The 21510-nt window shown below is 44.3% G+C and overlaps 1 protein-coding gene across 2 annotated transcripts in view; it reads left to right on the top strand.

Annotated features, from left to right (window-relative positions):
* Positions 1 to 16464: 16464 nt before the first annotated feature.
* The window catches only part of stard8 (StAR related lipid transfer domain containing 8), a 215053-nt gene continuing 210007 nt past the window's right edge, over positions 16465 to 21510 (top strand). Inside the window, exon 1 of one of the 2 annotated variants that reach the window (XM_060832773.1) lies at positions 16465 to 16588. In XM_060832773.1, coding sequence (XP_060688756.1) covers positions 16547 to 16588 — 42 coding nt within the window. In that variant the 5' untranslated portion in view covers positions 16465 to 16546. The remainder of the gene's footprint in view (positions 16589 to 21510) is intronic. The other variant, XM_060832771.1, reaches the window with a different exon arrangement.

Raw genomic sequence — 21510 nt, 5'->3', positions numbered from 1 at the left:
AAGGCTGCAGCTAAGTTGAAAGCTGCTCTGTGGTTGATTGTGCCAATGTAAAAAGCATTCTGAGGAATGAAGTCAATTACAGACTGTTCAAACAATCCAGTAGTTTCAGTCAATCCTTGAAAGTGGAGTCGCAGGTAGACAGCATATTGAAGAAGCCGTTTGGTATGCTTGCCTTTATTGGTCAGTGCACTGAATATAGAAGTTGGGAGGTTATGTTGCGGCTGTACAGGACATTGATTAGACCACTTTTGCAATTCTGCTTGTCTCCCTGCTATAAAAGGACATTGTGAAACTTGGAAGGGTTTAGTAAAGATTTACAAGGATGTTGCCAGAAGTGGAGGGTTTGAGCTATAGAGACAGGCTGAATAGGCTGGTGTAACTTTCCTTGGAGGGGTGACTTTATAGAGGTGCATGAAATCATAAGGGACATGGATAGGATAAATAGACAAGGTCTTTTTCCCAGGATGGGGAGTCCAAAACTAGAGGGCATAGGTTTAGGGTGAGAGGGGAAAGATATAAAAGGGGCAACCTTTTCATTCAGAGGTTGGCATGTGTACAGAATGAGCTGCCAAAGGAAGTGGTGGAAGCTGGTACAATTACAACATTTAAAAGGTATTTGGATGGGTATATGAATAGGAAGGGTTTGGAGGGATATGGGCCAAATGCTGGCAAATGGGACTAGATTTATATAGATTATCTGATCGGCATGGACAAGTAGACTGACGGATCTGTTTCTGCGCTGTACATCTCTATGACTATATGAGACTATGCGACTGTTTTTCCCAGTTGTGACAGCTCAACTGATTTGATGGAGATGATTTTGATGTCCTCATAACTGTGAAGGCCATTAGTGTCATAGCATATGTAAAGTGTTTCAATTATTTATTTTGTTCCAAACTGACTGAAGTATTCATCTTGTCTACAGTTCCTCTATGCTGAAAATGTGTTGCTGGAAAAGCGCAGCAGGTCAGGCAGCATCCAAGAAGCAGGAGAATCGACGTTTCGGGCATGAGCCCTTCTTCAGGAATGAGGAGAGTGTGCCAAGCAGGCTAAGATAAAAGGTAGGGAGGAGGGACTTGGGGGAGGGGCATTGGAAATGCGATAGGTGGAAGGAGGTTAAGTAGAGGGTGATAGGTCGGAGTGGGGGTGGGGGCGGAGAGGTCAGGAAGAAGATTGCAGATTAGGAAGGTGGTGCTGAGTTTGAGGTTTGGGACTGAGACAAGGTGAGGGGAGGGGAAATGAGGAAACTGGAGAAATCTGAGTTCATCCCTTATGGTTGGAGGGTTCCTAGGCAGAAGATGAGGCGCTCTTCCTCCAGCCGTCGTGTTGCTATGGTCTGGCGATGGAAGAGTCCAAGGACCTGCATGCCCTTGGTGGAATGGGAGGGGGAGTTGAAGTGTTGAGCCACGGGGTGGTTGGGTTGGTTGGTCCGGGTGTCCCAGAGGTGTTCTCTGAAATGTTCTGCAAGTAGGCGGCCTGTCTCCCCAATATAGAGGAGGCCGCATCGGGTGCAGCGGACGCAGTAAATGATGTGTGTGGAGGTGCAGGTGAATTTGCGGTGGATATGGAAGGATCCCTTGGGGCCTTGGAGGGAAGTAAGGGGGGAGGTGTGGGCGCAAGTTTTGCATTTCTTGCGGTTGCAGGGGAAGGTGCCTGGAGTGGAGGTTGGGTTGGTGGGGGGTGTGGACCTGACGAGGGAGTGGTCTTTTTGGAAAGCTGATAGGGGAGGGGAGGGAAATATATCGCTGGTGGTGGGGTCCGTTTGGAGGTGGCAGAAATAACGACGGATGATATCATGTATATGGAAGTTGGTGGGGTGGTAGGTGAGGACCAGTGAGGTTCTGTCCTGGTGGCGATTGGAGGGGTAGGGCTCAAGGGTGGAGGAACGGGAAGTGGAGGAGATGTGGTGGAGAGCATCGTCGATCATGTCTAGGGGGGAGATTGCGGTCTTTGAAGAAGGAAGCCATCTGGGTTGTCACTATCAAACCGGCAGACAAGGGAGACGCGGTTGTAGTTTGGCGCACCGACCTTTACACCACTGAGGCTAGATGCCAGCTCGCGGACACCTCCTCCTACTGCCCCCTTGACCATGACCCCACCTCCCACCACCAAACCATCATCTCCCAGACCATCCATAACCTCATCACCTCAGGGGACTCCCATCCACCGCCTCCAACCCCGCACCACCCGTTTCTACCTCCTGCCCAAAATCCACAAACCTGACTGCCCCGGCTGACCCATCAGCCTGCTCCTGCCCCAATGAACTCATCTCTGCATACCTCGACACGGTCGTGTCTCCCTGAGTCTAAGAACTCCCCACCTACGTTCGGGACACCACCCACGCCCTCCACCTCCTCCATGATTTTCGCTTCCCCGGTCCCCAACGCCTTATCTTCACCATGGACATCCAGTCCCTGTACACCTCCATCCCCCATCACGAAGGACTCAAAGCCCTCCGCTTCTTCCTTTCCCATCGTACCAACCAGTACCCTTCCACTGACACCCTCCTTCGACTGACTGAACGGATCCTCACTCTGAACAACTTCTCTTTCCAATCCTCCCACTTCGTCCAAATCAAAGGAGTAGCCATGGGCACCCACATGGGCCCCAGCTATGCCTGCCTCTTCGTAGGATATGTGGAACAGTCCATTTTCCACAGCTACACTGGCACCACCTCCTACCTTTTCCTCGCTACATCGATGACTGAATCGGCACTGCCTCGTGCTCCCACGAGGAGGTTGAACACTTTATCCACTTTACTCACACCTTCCACCCCAACTTCAAATTTACTTGGACTGTCTCAGACTTCTCCCTCCCCTTCCTAGGCCATTCCATTTCTATCTTGGGCGACTGAATCAACACAGACATTTACTACAAACTGACCGACTCCCACAGCTACCTAGACTACACCTCCTCCCACCCTGCCCCCTGTAAAAACGCCATCCCATATTCCCAATTCCTTCATCTCTGCTGTATCAGCTCCCAGGAGGACCAGTTCCAATACCAAACAACCCAGATGGCCTCCTTATTCAAAGACCGCAATTTCCCCCCAAACGTGGTCGACGATGCTCTCCACCACATCTCCTCCACTTCCCGTTCCTCCGCCCTTGAGTCCCGCCCCTCCAATCGCCACCAGGTCAGAACCCCACTGGTTCTCACCTACCACCCCACCAACCTCCGTATACAGCGTATCATCCGCCGTCATTTCTGCCACTTCCAAACGGACCCCACCACCAGGGATATATTTCCCTCCCCTCCCCTATCAGCTTTCCGAAAAGACCACTCCCTCCTTAACTCCCTCGTCAGGCTCACACCCCCCACCAACCCAACCTCCACTCCCGGCACCTTCCCCTGCAACCGCAAGAAATGCAAAACTTGCACCCGCACCTCCCCCCTCACTTCCCTCCAAGGCCCCAAGGGATCCTTCCATATCCGCCACAAATTCACCTGCACCTCCACACACATCATTTACTGCATCCGCTGCACCCGATGTGGCCTCCTCTATATTGGGGAGACAGGCCGCCTACTTGTGGAACGTTTCAGGGAACACCTCTGGAACACCCGGACCAACCAACCCAACCACTCCGTGGCTCAACACTTAAACCCCCCCTCCCATTCCACCAAGGACATGCAGGTCCTTGGACTCCTCCATCACCAGACCATAGCAACACGACGGCTGGAGGAAGAGCGCCTCATCTTCTGCCTAGGAACCCTCCAACCATAAGGGATGAACTTAGATTTCTCCAGTTTCCTCATTCCCCTCCCCCCACCTTGTCTCAGTTGATTCCCTCGAACTCAGCACCGCCCTCCTAACCTGCAATCCTCTTCCTGACCTCTCCGCCCCCACCCCACTCCGGCCTATCACCCTCACCTTAACCTCCTTCCACCTATCGCATTTCCAACACCCCTCCCCCAAGTCCCTCCTCCCTACCTTTTATCTTAGCCTGCTTGGCACACTTTCCTCGTTCCTGAAGAAGGGTTCATGCCCGAAACGCCGATTCTCCTGCTCATTGGATGCTGCCTGACCTGCTGCGCTTTTCCAGCAATACATTTTCAGCTCTGATCTCCAGCATCTGCAGACCTCACTTTCTCCTACAGTTCCTCTATGTAGAGTTACCAGAAATGCAAGGAGTGTGATATTCCAAGGAGGTAATTTAAACTGGTTATTGCTGTTCAGAACTTGCAGAAATTGTTTTCAATTGCCTTAAATTTCTCTCTGTTTGATTTCTCTGATTGTGTACAGATGCGACATTCCATAAGTCTCACACAAGACTTTGTCAGTCAGTTGCTGAATTTATGTCCGGAGTTTTTCTTTGAAAAGCAGTTCTCGTTTTTTAAAAAGAATGCATTTCACAAGTAGATGTATAAATTATTTACAAATACTTTGATGTTTTGGTCTGTTATCTTAACAATCCAGTAGGTGCAAAAATTGGATAAGAGTCAAGGTTAGAGCGATGTTGGAAAAGCACAGCAGGTCAGGCAGCATCCAAGGAGCAGGAAAAATCAACGTTGCGGGCAAAAGCCCTTCGTTATTCCTGATGAAGGCTTTTGCCCAAAACATCGATTTTCCTGCTCCTCGGATGATGCTGCCTGACCTGCTGTGCTTTTCCAGCACCACTCATCTTGACTCGAATCTCCTTCATCTGCAGAACCCACTTCTAATGCAGGAATTGGATAAACCTGTTTGGAAATCCTAACTTGGAGAACAAGTAGCCTAGAGCTGATGACTTAGAGTGTAAAAAAAAATTGGTTAGGTTTATAATCAGCATATTTAAATGCTGATGTTGTTTTCAGCACTCTTCTGAATAGCTGTCTTGCTGTAAAGATGATATCCATTGTCCTATAGTTAGCTCATAAACCACACGGATTGCAGGAGGAAGTCATCTATGAAGTTGTATTCAGGATGGTCAATCGAGAAAAAGTGCCAGGAAACTAATAGGGGCTGAAGACTGATAAGTCCCCTGGACCTGATATATTGCATCATCAGATATTAAAGAAAGTAGCTAATAATGAAAATAAATACGCTGTTAATTCTTAGAGTCAGGAAAAGCCTGAGAGAATTGGAAAATTGACAATGTAATACCTTTATTCAAAAAGGGAAGTAAGCAAAAAAAAGACTATTTTAGGCCATATAGCTTAACATCTGATGTTGGGAAAGTATTAGAATCTAATATAACAGAAGTAATAGCAGGGTATTTAGAAATAATATAATCAAGCTGAGTCAGCATGACATTGTGAAGGAGAAAACTGCTGAAAGAATATATTAGAATTCTTAGAGAAAGTTAAAAATCAGGGTAGGTGAAGGGAACCTCCGATGTTATACATTTGGATTTCCAAAGGGTGTTCAATAAGGTACAACATGTAAGACTATGTAATAAGAGCCTGTGGCTAATTAATAGGAAATGGCAAGTTGAGATAAAGGACGCAATTTCAAGATGGCAACATGTAACTAGTGGAGTGCTGGAGCCACAACTATTTGTAATATGTTAATGAATTTGATGACGGAAATGAATATACTATTGTCAAGTTTGCAGGTGACATAATAAGTGGGAAGACAAGTGGTTATGATGACATCAAGAGTCTGCAGAGGGATACAAACAAGTTAAATTAGTAGACAAAAACTTGGCAGGTGGAATATTAGATGCAAAAATGTGAGGTTATGCACTATGGCAAGAAGAACAGTGAAGCTAAAAATTATTTAAATGGAGAAAGGCTACAGAACCCTGAGGCACAGTGGGATTTAGGGGTCATTGTGCATAAATTTCAAAAAGGTCACATTAAATTCAATAGGTAATACAGAATGCAAATAGAGTGTTGGCCTTTCTTTCACAAGAAAATGAGTATGAAAATGGGGAATATAAGCAAAATACTACAGATGCTGGAAATCTGAAATAATGATGAAAAAAAAATAAGGTGCTGGAGAAACTGATCAGATTTGGCAGCATTCGTAGACAGAGAAAAAACAGGATTCATGTTTTGAGTCCTATATGACTTTGTGTCAGATTCTGAGGAAGAGTCATTTTAGATTCAAAACATTAACTGTTTTTCTTTTAATTGTAATTCATTATTTTGGATTTCCAGTATCTGCAATATGTTGATTTTATTCCCTATTTTTATACTTATTTCCCTTGAATCTGGGCTCTCTGGGTCAGAGGAAGGGGACACTGCACCACACGTGCCTTCGGAGTTGCCTCATAAGTGATTAATTCCTTGCAAGAATGAAGCAAATACTGTGGTGGAATGGGGGCCATATATGCTTTTTCAATGTACTGTAAAACTGGGGATTGTTTCTCTGTTTGGTGTTCCAGCCTGTCAGCTTTTGCATTCCATCAATCATTTACATTTCCCTTCAAGCAAGCTGGGACATGTGTCGAGCATTTTTATAAGCTTGAGGCCTGGTTTTGTTGACTGTAGGGCTGCTTAAAGGATTTCATGTGCAACCTTTTTCATTTGAGAAGATAGAAGACATTTCTCCATCATTCTGAACAAACCAGCCCTGGTGCTTGCTCACTGTGTTCCAGGATGTCCACTGAAGTAGACTACTTTTGGATACTTTTGGGGGGAATGACCTACCAGGGGAAAGCCATAGTGGCCAGGTTTCTGGAACTGAGCCTGACCCTGTGGCTCAAAAGGGAAGGGGGGAGAATAGAAAAGTGCTAGTGGTAGGAGATTCAATAGTTAGAGGAACGGACAGGAGATTCTGTAGTCATGAATGGGACTCCCAGAAGGTATGTTGCCTCCCAGCTGTCAGGGTCTGGGATGTTTCTGATCGAGTTGAGATTCTGAAGGGGAACGGTGAGCAGCCAGAAGTTGTGGTGCACGTTGGCACCAATGACATAGCCAGGAAAAGGGATGAGGATGTAAAACATGATTTCAGGGAGTCAGGTTGGAAGCTGAAAAGCAGGATAAGCAAAGTAGTAATCTCAAGATTACTACCGATGCCATGTGCTAGTTTGGTGAGGAACAGGGAGTGAGTGCAGCTAAGCACATGACTGCAGAGCTGGTGCAGGAGGGAGGGTTTCAGATACATAAATGATTGGGGTACCTTCTAGGGAAAGTGAAGGATAGGTTGCACTTAAACTGGAGAGGTATCAATGTGGGAGATTTGCTAGAGCACTTCAGGAGCGTTTAAACTAGTTTGGCAGGGGGATGGGAACCAGAGCTGCCAATCAGAAGAGAGGGTGATTATTGAACGGGCAGAAATAGAATGCAGAGAGTCTGTCAGGAAGGATACACAGTTGATAGGGCAAAGGTCTGTTTCAATGTGAGGAGTGTCAGGAATAAGAGTGATGGGTTTAGAGCATGGATCAGTACTTGGAATTATGATGTTGTGACCATAACTGAGACATGGATTTCACAGGGCAGGAATGGTTACTGGATGTTCCAGGGTTTAGATCTTTTTTTGAAAAAACAGGGAGGGGAAGGTAAAAGAGAAGGGGAGTGGTTTTGTTAATTAGAGAGTGCATCGCAGCAGAAAAAGGAGGTTGTTGAGGAGGATTTGTTTACTGAGTCATTATGAGTGGAAATCAGTAACTGGAAATGAGCAGTCACTGTATTGTATGTTTTCGATCACCACCACTCCTCCCCCCGCTCCCCCCCCCATACCAGTGGAGAGATGGAAGAACACGATTGGACATCAGATCTTGGAGAGGTGCAGATGTAACAGAGTTGGTGTTATGGATGACTTCAACTTCCCCAATATTGATTGGAACGTCCTCAGGGCACATGGTCTGGATGGAGCCAATTTTGTCAGGTGTGTCCAGAAGGGATCCCTGACTCAATATGCAAGTAGGCTGACTGGGAGGGGGGAGGCTATATTGGATTTGGTGCTCAGCTACAGGCCAGGCCAGCTGTCAGATCTCTTAGTGAGAGAGCATTTCAGTGACAGTGACCACAACTTGCTCACCTTTACCATAGCTATGGAGAGGGATAGAAACAGACAATATAGGAATGTATTTAATTGTAGGAAGGAAATTATACTGCTATTTTACAGGAGCTGTGGAGTATAAATTGGGAACAATTTTTCTACAGGAAATGCACAACAGAAATGTGGAGACTGGCTACAAGTGCTCCTTATAAACAGAGTTAGATAACTCTGTCCTACTGAGATAGGCAAGGAATGGCAAGGTGAAGGAGCCTTGGATGACAAGAGCAGAGGAGCTTCTCATCAAAAGAAAGAAGGAAGCTTATGCAAGGTTGAGGAAACAAGGATCTGGCACAGCTTTAGAGGATTACAACTCAAAAATGGACTGAGGAGATCTAGGAGGAGGCATGTAAAAGCCTTAGCAGGAAGGATTAGAGAAAACCCAGAGGCATTCAACACTTAGGTGAGGAATAAGAGAAAGATCAGAGAGAGGATAGGGCCAATCAGGGATAGTGGAGGAAACTTGTGCTTGGAGTCTGAAGAGGTAGGGGAGGCTTTAAATGAGTTTATTGCTTCAGTATTCACTAGAGAGAGGGACGTGAGAACATCATGGACCAAGTTAATGGGCTTGAAAAGATTGATATTAAGGAAATGGATGTGCCAGAAATTCTGGAAAGCCTCAAGATAGCTAAGTCCCCAAGGCCAGATCAAATATATCCAAGGTTACTACAGAAAGCGAGGAATGAGATTGCTGTGCCTTTGGCAATGAACTTAGCATCCTCCATCTCCATGGGATTGGTACTGGCTGATTGGAGGAAGACAAATGTTATTCCTCTGTTCAAGGAAGGGAATAAGGAAATCCATGGAATTACAGACCTAGTCAGCCTGATGAAGGGCTCTGGCCCGAAACGTTGAATTTCCTGTTCCTTGGATGCTGCCTAACCTGCTGTGCTTTAACCAGCAACACATTTTCAGTCTTACATCTGTGGTCAGCAAAGTACTGGAAGGGATTCTGAAGGATAGGATTTATGACTATTTGAAAAAACATAGTTTGATTAAAGGTAGTCAACATAGCTTTGTGAGGGGCAGGTCATGCCTCACAAGCCTTATTGAGTTCTTTGAGGATGTGATGAGACAAGTTGATGAAGGTTGAGCAATGGATGTGGTGTATATGGATTTCAGTAAGGCACTTAATAAATTTCCCCATGGTAGGCTTATTCAGAATGTTACGAGGTATGGGATACAGGGAAATCTGGCTGTCTGGATACAGAATTGGCTGGCCAAAAGAATTCAGTGAGTGGTCGTGGATAGAAAGTATTCCACCTGGAGAGTGGTGACCAATGGTGTCCTGCAAGCATCTGTTCTTGGGCCTCTGCTCTTTTGTGGTTTTATAAATAACTTAGATGAAGAAATAGAAGGGTGGGTTAGTAAGTTTTCTGATGACACAAAAGTCAGTGGTGTTGGAGATAGTATCGAGGGCTGTTGCAGGCTACAACAAGACATTGACAGGATGCAGTCCTGGGTGGAGAAGTGGCAGATAGAGTACAACTTGGATAAATGCAAACTGATTCATATTTGAAGGTTGAATTTGAAAGCTGAATACAAGGTTAGCTTCAGGATTCTTGGCAGTGTGGAGGAACAGCAGGATCTTGGGGTCTAAGTACATAGATCCCTTAAAGTTGCCACCCAAGTTGATAGGGTTGTTAAGAAGGTGTATGATATTTTGGCTTTCATTAACAGGAGGATTGAATTTAAGAGCTGCAAGGCTCTATAAAACCTTGGTTAGGCAACACTTGGAATATTGTGTCCAGTTCTGGTTGCCTTATTATTGGAAGAATGTAGATACTTTAGAGAGGGTGCAGAGGAGATTTACCAGGATGCTGCCTGGATTGTAGGGCTTGTCTTATGAAGAGAGGTTGAGTGAGGTAGACTTTTTCACATTGGAGAGAAGAAGGAAGAGAGTTGAATTGATAGAAGTGTACAAGGTGATGAGAGGCACAGACAGAGTAGATAGAATAGATAGGCAGAGACTTTTCCACAGGGCAGAAATAGCTGTCACAAGGGGTCATAATTTTAAGGTGATTGGAGAAAGGTATAGGGAGATGTCAGAGGTAGGTTCTTTACGCAGAGAGTGGTGTGTGTGTGGAATGCACTGCCAGAGATGGTAGTAGAGTCAGAGACATTAGGGGCATTTAAGCGACTGCTGGACAAGCACGTGGACGGCAGTCAATTGAGGGGTGTGTAGGTAAGGTTGATCTTAGATTAAGATAAATGCTTGGCACAACACCATGGGCTGGAGGGCCTGCACTGTGTTATACTGTTCTATGTTCTATGAAGTCTTAAAAATCCAGAGATGGAGTTGTTCCATTCATCATTTTTATCACTTGGAAAATCAAACTGCAGAGCAGTGTAACAAGGTCTAAGGCAATAGTAGGCTCCTTAAGTAGTTTGACATTGAGTTTAGGCTATGTTGGAAGTTAACTTACTATGATTTGGTTAGAAAATTTCAGGATAGGAATCTTTAAACTTGCTGTTGAAAAATACTCTTGGCTGTTTGTCTGGAGTTTTCATGGCCACATCGGTGTATCAATCATGGCCTGTACCTGACTGAAATCTGCCAGGGAGACAAAGCACACCCTTCATTGCCAGAGTGGCCTCATCAGTCTGGAAATCAATTTATTCCAATGGCTACTCTTCTGGTGGCTTTCTAATGCTACGATGGACAATTCCTTACAATATGAACACAGGTCTGCTGCCACACCTTGAAATTACCAAGCGGCAAAGAAGTTCATCACCACTGTCCATTTCATTGGCTAGTGGAAGGACATGAACATGTCAGACCTGAGCTCCTCTTCCATTAAGACAGGCATGACATCAGCAAACTGCTTTCATAGTAACATGTCTGCTTTGACATATTCCAAAATTGAGTCATTGGGAAAAGCGCACCTGAAATCAAGTCTCTCCTCCATTTCATAAGTCATCACAATGTGAAATATAAGCAAATTTATCTCTAGGATGGTTGCTGTCTGAAATGAGAGCACTATGTAAAATAAAAGAAACTCATACCAGGTTTCAACGTTAGACAAGGAAACAAAAAAATAATTTATTATAACAAATATATCCTCTAAATTGGCAAAAACAAATGATTTATTTACTAATATATAAGCTAAGGCAGTGATAAGGTCTTTCTCTCCTACCTTGCCATCCCATTTACACTGCGTAAAATCATCAATTTCCTTGAGAATCTTCAGTTCGCCAATCCTCTTATTTTTTTTGCCTCTAAACTGGAATGAGACTCTGATCGCTATATCCTTCAACATGTCAAGTGCAATCTTCTTTCTGATAATAGCCAAGGGATCTGAACTTCAAGTTTGGGTATCCCAAGCCTGCTGCTGCTGTTACCACTGTACAGGATTCCGTCTGTTGTATGTGGCGGGCGATGCAGGAATTCTTTCACTGCCCTGCAAATAATTTGATCAGGTTTGATATGTGTATTCTGCAATTCCTCTGCCAGGATCAGGTGGAAGTACAACCTGGGGATGACATGGGTCTTTAATATCTCATGGCTACTGCTTGCAGGTTATCTACCCATGTTCAAAGCTTTTCCTCGCACCGTCATTTTCATCCGCTGTCATTTCCGCCACCTCCAAACGGACCCCACCACCAGGGATATATTTCCCTCCCCTCCCCTATCAGCGTTCCGCAAAGACCACTCCCTTCGTGACTCCCTCGTCAGGTCCACACCCCCCACCAACCCAACCTCCACTCCCGGCACCTTCCCATGCAACCGCAGGAAATGTAAAACTTGCGCCCACACCTCCTCCCTCACTTCCCTCCAAGGCCCCAAGGGATCCTTCCATATCCGCCACAAGTTCACCTGCACCGCCACACACATCATCTATTGCATCCGCTGCACCCGATGTGGCCTCCTCTATATTGGGGAGACGGGCCGCTTACTTCCGGAACGCTTCAGAGAACACCTCAGGGACGCCTGGACTAACCAACCCAACCACCCCGTGGCTCAACACTTTAACTCTCCCTCCCACTCCACCGAGGACATGCAGGTCCTTGGACTCCTCCACTGGCAGAACATAACAACATGACGGCTGGAGGAGGAGCGCCTCATCTTCCGCCTGGGAACCCTCCAACCACAAGGAATGAACTCAGATTTCTCCAGTTTCCTCATTTCCCCTCCCCCCACCTTGTCTCCGTCGGTTCCCTCAACTCAGCACCGCCCTCCTAACCTGCAATCTTCTTCCTGACCTCTCCGCTCCCACCCCACTCCGGCCTATCACCCTCACCTTGACCTCCTTCCACCTATCACATCTCCATCGCCCCTCCCCCAAGTCCCTCCTCCCTACCTTTTATCTTAGCCTGCTTGGCACACTCTCCTCATTCCTGATGAAGGGCTTATGCCCGAAGCGTCGCATTTCCTATTCCTTGGATGCTGCCTAACCTGCTGTGCTTTAACCAGCAACACATTTTCAGCTTTTCCTCCCAATCCTCTTCTGTCACGCCTGCCCATAGATTGATTGGGCTCCCAGGTACTTTTCAGTATCACCTGGAGTTATGTATGCGATGGGTTCCTTCCTGCGTCTCCAATTCGCACAGTTGTTGTATATCATATTGGATTTAAGGTGGGAACCTTTTGTCTTGGTCACGCTGATATTCAAACCTGTGCAGTTACAGACGTTTTGTAGAACCCTCATGTTCTGTCCCATCCCAGCATGTGAGTTGCTCAGAAGGGCTATATCGTCTGTGAATGCCAAAACAGAACAGTTAACTCTTCTGTTCACCCAGGGCTAAGGGAACCCCTGAGTTAGCTTTCTCCGGGGAGCACATCAGTGAATCCAAAGCTATTTTCAATAAGATTGGTGAGAGTGAGTTGCCCTGCTTGACTCCCCTCTCAATATTGATTAGGTTGCTCTTAGGTTTGGTCCCTTCAACTGCTGTAGTAAGATCTTGTAAGATGCTTGATTAATGCTATGAATTTATCTGGTAGATGCATTCTCTTTAATGATTGCAGAAGAGGTTTGTGTCCAACTGAGTTGAACGCCTTTGCCCAATCGGCATAAACAACTGCGAGTTCCTTCCTGTTGTTCTTGGCTCCCTTGATAATGTTCTCAAGCACTACAATATTTTCATTGCAGCCCGGAGTTGCTGTCATCTTCCGCCTGGGAACCCTCCAACCACAAGGAATGAACTCAGATTTCTCCAGTTTCCTCATTTCCCCTCCCCCCACCTTGTCTCAGTCGGTTCCCTCAACTCAGCACCGCCCTCCTAACCTGCAATCTTCTTCCTGACCTCTCCGCCCCCACCCCACTCCGGCCTATCACCCTCACCTTGACCTCCTTCCACCTATCACATCTCCATCGCCCCTCCCCCAAGTCCCTCCTCCCTACCTTTTATCTTAGCCTGCTTGGCACACTCTCCTTAGGTTAATTTCGACTGTCTCACTCAGTCTTTTCACCATGATCTTCATAAATAGGCATAGAAGTATTGGACCAATCGTTAACGAAAGCCAGTTGTCAATATCTTTCAGGTGTTCCTGATCCTTGCATTTAGGAATCAGGATGGTCCAACTCTTTTTCAATGACTCCAAAAGCGTACTAGATTACAGCCATCTTGAAAAAAGTATTGACAATCTCATTTCATCCTCCTCGTGGACATTCTCAATATCTGTCAGCCTCATGCCATCTGGTCCTGTGGCACTATGAGCAAAGGTGGCCTTAATTGCATCGCTGACCTCCTTTTCCTCTATCTACCTCTTCAGTAGCCTGATATCCACAACACCATTGTGTAGTGTACATTTGTTAAGCATAGCCTTGTTATTTGGACTGGAGAGCTTACCACGGAAGCTCTGTTCCAGTTCATCTGTACATATTGGACATGAGAGTGCTGTTGGCGCTCCCACAATCTGTCTAGCTAATTGTTGTCTGTTTCTGCTAGAGCAATTGTGTTACTCTAAATACTGCCTTTCGCTGTGCCCGTGTCTTCTTTGCTCCGGTGTTTACCGTTTCCTCTCCAAACTTTCTTTTATCTTTCTTGTCTCCATTCAGGGCACGCTTACTTCTGGAAGATTTCCCTTTGCTCATCAGTATTTCAGTGATACTTTCCATTTGTCCAGTCTCAGGGCTTGACTGTCAGGGTCATTCTTTGCTTCAAGAGTTCCTTGGCTGGTGTAAGCTGGTCACCCATGCCCCTATGGGTAGGGATGAGTGAAGTCAGTCTGGTGGTTCTTCCCAGTCACACTCTGGGTTTCTCTGGGTTACTGGACTCCCCTTCCAGTTCTCCTTCCGGGGGGTACTCTGTAGGAGTACCAGCGGTGATTGCTTGCACTTGTAAATGCCTGTGTTTATCTGAGATTTTTTTTGCAGATTTTGTTGTCAGGATGCCTGTAATCTTTATATTTATTTGCTTGCTTCCAGCAAATCAGGTCTCCAACTTTCTGAGGAGTGCAACTTCTTCCTCAGACCATTTATAGGCTCTCCTCCCTGGCTTGGACTTTGCTATTGTTATTTGGTGACATTTCTCATTATGTAAGGCCGATGTCTACGTCTCTCGTGCTGACCAAGTCTTCTCTCTGTCGTGAACTGCAGTTCACATTTGCTGCATTGTAAGTTACCATTCAGAATGGGCTGTCCTGTCCCCTTACATTTGATATAATGGCAGTAGATAGAATGATACTCCACAGCCTTGTTGCAGTGAGAACAAGCCAATGGGGAAAGGAGTGTATTGCAGAGCCTACAGAATAAACCATCAATGGGATAATGGATAATCACTTATCTCACTGATGATCTGACATAAGTAGACTTGAATGTGACCTCGTCAATATAGGTGTTTGCCTCTCGTGTTTCATTTTCCTCGATTGTTTTGGTCTCTCTATCTGTCATTGCCATTTCCTTCTGTATCTCCACTGGAAGTATCTTGTTGTAGAAGATTTGTGCTCTATCTATATTCACTTCTCCAGGTGGATGGGGAATCCGCACTGGCTCTTCCACAATAGTCTTTATTTCATCCTTGGTCTGGTCTGCTGATCCTCTCGGTCCAGCACCTGGACTTGGCTCCCAGAAGAGCAGGTAATATTGTATATAAGGTCTCGAGATCTCCTCATCAGTTTGTGCAGAGGCACACCTCTTCTCTAGCTCGATGATAGAGTTTGCACAACTGTGCATTGGTACTTATCACAACTCACTACTCCTGATGAAGCTGCAGAGAGGTTGTTTTCAGGGACACTTCCCATCCAGACTCTTTTGTTGGAAATGGATGCTCCATCGCTTTTTTTTGTGGCTGATACTGTCTCATGACAGATATCTGATCTATGCAGATCAATGGCCATTTCAGACTTTTTTCTCTGCCTTTTGGTTACTCAAAAAGAGCGTTCCAGTAGGGTCCGAGATGAGGTATGACCTTGTTACTGAGGCTGCCAAAAGCATTTCAAAATGACCACAAAGGTGACTAGCCAGATTTGACCCTCCTGGGAGACCTATCCAAAAAGGTCATAGTTACTCCCTCCATGAAGGATGTCACAGGTACTACCTTGCTCTCCACCAGACAAGAGAAGTCCTGTCACTTGTTGGAAAGTTCTGGTGATGAAGCATTCTGCCAAATGACTTTGAAAGTCTGCTCAGGGAAGCACATGACAGGATCCTTTTCCTGCAGGGGTTCAAGGATGCTACATGCTAACCACTACCTGATGGACTTGTGGTCAAAGGTGTTTCTCTATGCAAATCTCTCCATAAAAGACACATGCTATGGAACAGTCCGATTACATGGAGTGTTCTGCGACAACTTCAGTACATAAAGACACTTGGAGTTTGCGTACTTAGAGTCTATACACAGATTGATGCTGCCACACACAGAGGTGGCCATCAGGATAAGGGTGTCATTGGGTATGTTCTTCCTCCCTTAACCAAAGGTTTGTTATTAGTGTTCTTGCAGACATGGTCTGTCTTAGACCTCCAGATGAAGTGAACATTGCCTCAGGTGACTGCAACAGTGCAGGATCTGGAATGGGCTAGGCCTGCGCCATGTACAACAGATGCTGCCAGACCTGCTGAGCTTTTCCAGCAGCTTCTGTTTTTGTTTCTGATTTACAGAATCCACAGTTCTTTCAGTTTTGTTTTAATCCATCATTATTGATTGGTACAAAAGTGCTGCCAGGGTCCATGTCCTGAAAGGAATATTCACCTCCAGCAGTGGCTGGGTGATGACTTTAAATGAAAAAAATTGTGACTTGTTTATTTTATGTCACTCACTACCTGAAATGTTCATGGGCCATGTGGCAATTTTCGGGTTTATTTAGGCCCTTAGGCCCTTTGGCAGCTACTCTGGCAGGGATCAAATCTGCCACAGTTGTAAACCAAAATGCTGTGTCTTGAATGTGAGATAGAAAAGGGTTAAGTACTGGATTTCTTTGCTGCCTGCCTCTTTGTATCTGATTCTCTGCTGTCTTTTTTCAAATGCATGCAGATGTCAGCAGTCAGGTGTGTGGCTGATGATGTCATGGGGGAAGTGAGACAGCGCTCACTCACCTTGTGGATCTGCTCCTTCTAAAAGTAAAAAAAACGTTGGCTGCTTGCCAGTGGAGAATGTGGACTTTGAATATTTGCAGCTTAAGCTGGCGGGTGAAAATGTCTTGCAAAGAAAGGTCACCTTCTCACATAGGCTGATGTTTCTCGAATGACGACCGTCAAGGGGTATCTGCTTTGGGTTCACATTGAGGTAAATACTTTTTCAAAGCACATTTTTAATTATGAAAGCTTGAACTTGTGAAGGCACTCGGTTTGCTCTAAGTCCGACTGAATACTGTGATTAGGTTGATAGGGCTGCTGATAATTGGAGTTACAGGATAATTAGCTATTTACTTAAATTGGTTTTAATGCCATGGTTCAGTATTGCTGTGGATTCATTTCTTAGGTTCCTGTGTTCTTCTCAGAGCTTTGAAAGCATAAACACTTAGGTTCCAATTGGTGTGCTTAAGAATGTAATACAAGAAAGTAAATGTGTTCATTATTTTTCCCATCAATATTTATATCCTGCTGGCCTGAAAAGAGCTAATTCTTGTTGGATATGGTTCTCCAGTTCCATGTCCAATTAGCAGGTAAATTAAGTTAGCATCTGTCATAGGGAAGACGTTAAAAACAAGTTTAAAAGGTGTTATAGCAAAACACTTAGAAAAAGTCAAGATAAGCAAGCAGATACTGTACACTACCATTTTGTGAAAGGAAATCCTGTTTATTGGATCATTTCATTATGTTTATTTAAAAATTTACAGGAGTTCTTTGAGAAACTAACATGTGCTGCAGATAAAGTGGAACCGGTGGATGTATTGTATGTGTATATCAAGAAGGCATTTGAGAAAGTGCCGTATGGAAGGTTATTCTTGAATGCGTAAGCTCATGGTCTGCATAACAGGAAATTGTAAACCTAAAAGGGTCATTTTTTTGGTTCACAAGATGTAGCAAATGGTGTGTCACAGGGATCAACGCTGGACCAATGCTCTATTTTTACAATTTATATGACTAACTTGGATAAAGTTAGAAGGACGAAGGAATGGTTGCTAACATTGCTGATAACACAAAGCAGGAAACTAAGTTAAGGACTATAAAGCTATAAAAATATATAGATTGTTTAAATGAATGGGCAACGATCTGGCAAATAGAGTATAACGTGTGTAAGTTCTCTAAGACTCTATGACTTTAAACATGCACTTGTCCAGATTGGCAGGAAGGGTAAAAATGAAGAGTACTACCTAAATGGTGAGAGATTGCAGAGCTTAGCTACAGAGGGATTTAGGTGTACTGGCGCATCATTTGCAAACTTTTATTATGCAGGTACAGCAAGTGACAAAGAATGCTAAAAGAATGCCAATGAAGTGAATTAAATTTAAAAAAATGTGCTTCCGTTATACATGATGTTGATGAGACCACATCTAAGGAGTCCTGTGTTGGTCTCCTTATTTAAGAAAGGGTATAAATGCACTTGAGGCATTTTTGAGAAGGTTTATGAGACTAATCTTGGAATGGGAGGGAGAACTGAAGAAAGATGGAACAGGCCAGATTTATATCCATTGGAGTTTAAAGAGGTGAGAGGTAACTTAACTGAAATATATAGGATCCTGAGGGATTTTGATTGGGTGGATGTCAAATAGGTGTTTCCTTGTGGAAGAATCCAAAACTAGAGATTACTGTTTGAAAATTAAGGTGCCCCATTAAAGAAAGGGACGGTGGCACAGTGGTTAGCACTGCTGCCTCACAGCGCCGGAGACCCGGGTTCAATTCCCGACTCAGGCGACTGACTGTGTGGAGTTTGCACGTTCTCCCCGTGTCTGCGTGGGTTTCCTCCGGGTGCTCCGGTTTCCTCCCACAGTCCAAAGATGTGCGGGTTAGGTGAATTGACCATGCTAAATTGCCCGTAGTGTTAGGTAAGGGGTAAATGTAGGGGTATGGGTGGGTTGCGCTTCGGCGGGTTGGTGTGGACTTGTTGGGCCGAAGGGCCTGTTTCCACACTGTAAGTCTAATCTAATCTAAAAAATTATTTCTTCAAAGAGTGGTAAGCCTTCGGAACTCTCTTTGTCGCAAAACAGCAGTGGCAGATTCTTTGAATATTTTTCAAGCAAATGTTGAGAAATTCTTGGTAAGTAAAGGTGAAAGGTTGTTGGACTGTAGCTGCTGAAGGGCAATCAGAAATGGACAATTTATGCTGTCTCTGTCACTGAGGCCAGCATCCCATAAACAAATACTTTTAACAAACCCATAGGGGATGCAACCTTTAATAAGGTCATATGATCAGATATCTTATTTTAAAACATCAGGGAGATGAGTGCATGAATGGGAGGAACTTGGAAGGATGTGGACCAAACTAGTTGGGCTGAAAGATCTGCTTCCACGTTGTATAACCCTAACTCTATGACTTACAGCAGTTGTCCCTGAAACTAACCAATGTTGTACCTGAGACTCGGAGGGTGCAAGATGGGGATTATTTGAGATAAACTTTATTTTGCATCCAATCTGTTGTGTTGCTGGTCTGAAAGTGTGAGAAATTGATCTCCAACCAAAGTAAAGCCTGTGATTGTCTATCTTGAACTGTGTTTGTTTGCTAATGGCAATTAAAGTTCTATTGAAGCAAGTTTCATATAGACTTGTGGAGATCACTTGCTAGTACAGAAATTGTGTACTGGTTTAAAATAAAACTACTGTTGAAGCTTTGAATACTTGTAAGGACCAAATGGACAATGGACTGAATCTTACTTTTTTTGGTAAGTGTCAGATTGTGTCCAGTTTTTTTGAAAGTTTTTCAGTTCTAGGCCTAGCGAGATCTCTTGCTATATCTCACCAAACTCATCTTGTTAACGATCTACCCTGCCCCTAAGATGTCCCTTTTGTCCATTTTACCACTTGCTGTTCTAAAAGCAACTCACCACTCAGCAGATAACTGCTGAAAGACTCTTCTCTAGCACATAATAATCTTTAAAAGGCTGCTTTGCACCCAGCCAAGTGTTGGCAGTCTGGCATAGATCATCACTGGCATCATCATGGCAGAACAGCTGTAAAGCCACGCTGTTCATGGCACATAGTATGGCTGACACTGCCTTGCACATACTCTCTCTCTCATCCAGTGTTTAATCATTGGGTCACATAGTCACATTGGGTCACATACCTGTCCTTAACTACATCCTGTTTAACTATGCTCTCTAAGTGACAGCAGGTCTATCCTTAAAGCCCGCAGGATGCTCACAGCTTATTATCGTTCCGTTGAGAAAGATCACAAAGAGGCAAGTTTTCAAGTAATTCCAAACATGAGCCAATGGAAATGTACAGCAAAAGCGAATAGAGGCTGCAATACACATTGTTACACCTCATTGGGAGAGCTTGCTGGAAATCAGACACTGGGACTCTTGGAGACATTGTAAGAGTAAATAAAAATTGTAAAACTGCGCAAAATTCCCAATTTACTGCCTTTTGGATTAAGTTGGCAGGAAGTACAGAGCATGTTTCTCTATTTAATAAGAATGAATATTTATTACAAATAAATAGATTCTAGCTATAGGTAGATACTTGTGAACTGCTGCCTGTAACTCTACGAGCTAATACTTCAAATTCCTTGTAAAGACTTTTAAAGACAGAAAGAAAAAAAAACATGAGTTTCATGAGCAGGTGGAAAAATTGGGAAGGCAGTTCAATGGTCCTTGTTCACTGAGATGGTCCTTTTTGTTGTCAGGACTTGCAGCTCCTCAATCTTCCTTTTCCACTTACTTTCACTTGTTACCAGGAAGCACAGGAGTCCAATCACAGGACAGGTTCACAACTTATAAAGTGCCTGACTTATTAGTTAAAGGCCACAACAGATAACAACTGTTGAGGGAGAATAAACTAACTTTCTTTAGGCTTGAGGTTTTTTTTTCACTGTAAAGGAAGGACAGCTCCTTCCTTTTTGGAAATCTGCTGAGCAATCAGACATTCACACTCACAAGCTGCTTAGCGACCTGGGAATTACTCACATAGTTGCTGGAAAACAGAAAGCTTTTGTCATTGAAAACAGATCTTCATTCCACAATCTAATCAGTTACTTATTGCCAGCTGAATCTCCATTCGTACACATCCCTTGGCTCCATTTTGTCTGCAATTAGACATAGCAGTGTAAACAACACATACAATGAGGGTCAGGCTACTTGGTTTTAAAAGGTACAAAAGTTCTTTCAACAGTCCATAGATTTTAATTGCTCCTTTTCCCACTTCAGTCCACAATCAAAAACAGACAATAAAAAATTCTCGTATTTCCAGCCTCCACAATCCAAGCCAAATGCTGGCCATGCTGACCAAATTCCACCTAATATACAAAGTATCAAAGGGACAAAAAACTCATGTCAAATAGGGCTTTGATTTGTTGAGACATTGACATGGAAAATCCAAGTGAACAGTTATGATTCAAAATTAAAAACAGCGTGACTTAGTTTAAACGATCTGTTCATTCTGATGTGCTACAATTTATCTCTGGAGAAGTTGAGACTTGAACAAGGTCTTCCAGCTCAAAGATAGGGACATCACCACAGTACCACAAGAACTTTGTCTTTTTCTATTTATTCATGGGATGTGGGCATCACTTGCTAGCAACCAGGTTGCTGTGGGTCTGGGATCACATGCAGACTAGAGCAGATGGCAATATCCTTCCCTACAATACATTATAGACCATAAGGACATAACATATAGGAGCAGAATTAGGCCCTTTGAGTCTATACCACCATTTGATCATGACTGATATGTTTCTCAGCCCCATTTTTAAATTTATTTGTGGGATGTGGGTGCCGCTGGCTGGCCAACATCTATTGCTCATCCCTAGTTATCCTTGAGAAGGTGTACTGCTGTAGTCCACCTGTGGGTTGACCTATAATACCATTAGGGAGGGAATTCCAGGATTTTGACCTGTTTTCGTGCTTTCTCCCTGTAACTCTTGATCCCCTTTCTGATCATGAATATATCTTCCTCTGCCTTAAATACATTCAATGACTTAACTTCCACAGCCTTGTACAGCAATTCCACATTAGTGGCCGAGTTTTTACAACAAGTGACAGTAATTACATGGTTACCGCAGGATTAAATTTTAATTCCAGAGTTTTCACATAATTCAAACCTATGCCTATAGAA

Source organism: Hemiscyllium ocellatum, chromosome 11, assembly GCF_020745735.1.
Source record: "Hemiscyllium ocellatum isolate sHemOce1 chromosome 11, sHemOce1.pat.X.cur, whole genome shotgun sequence".
Taxonomy (NCBI): domain Eukaryota; kingdom Metazoa; phylum Chordata; class Chondrichthyes; order Orectolobiformes; family Hemiscylliidae; genus Hemiscyllium; species Hemiscyllium ocellatum.
The sequence above is the reverse complement of the archived record's forward strand: the minus strand, read 5'-3'. Positions and strand labels throughout refer to the sequence as shown.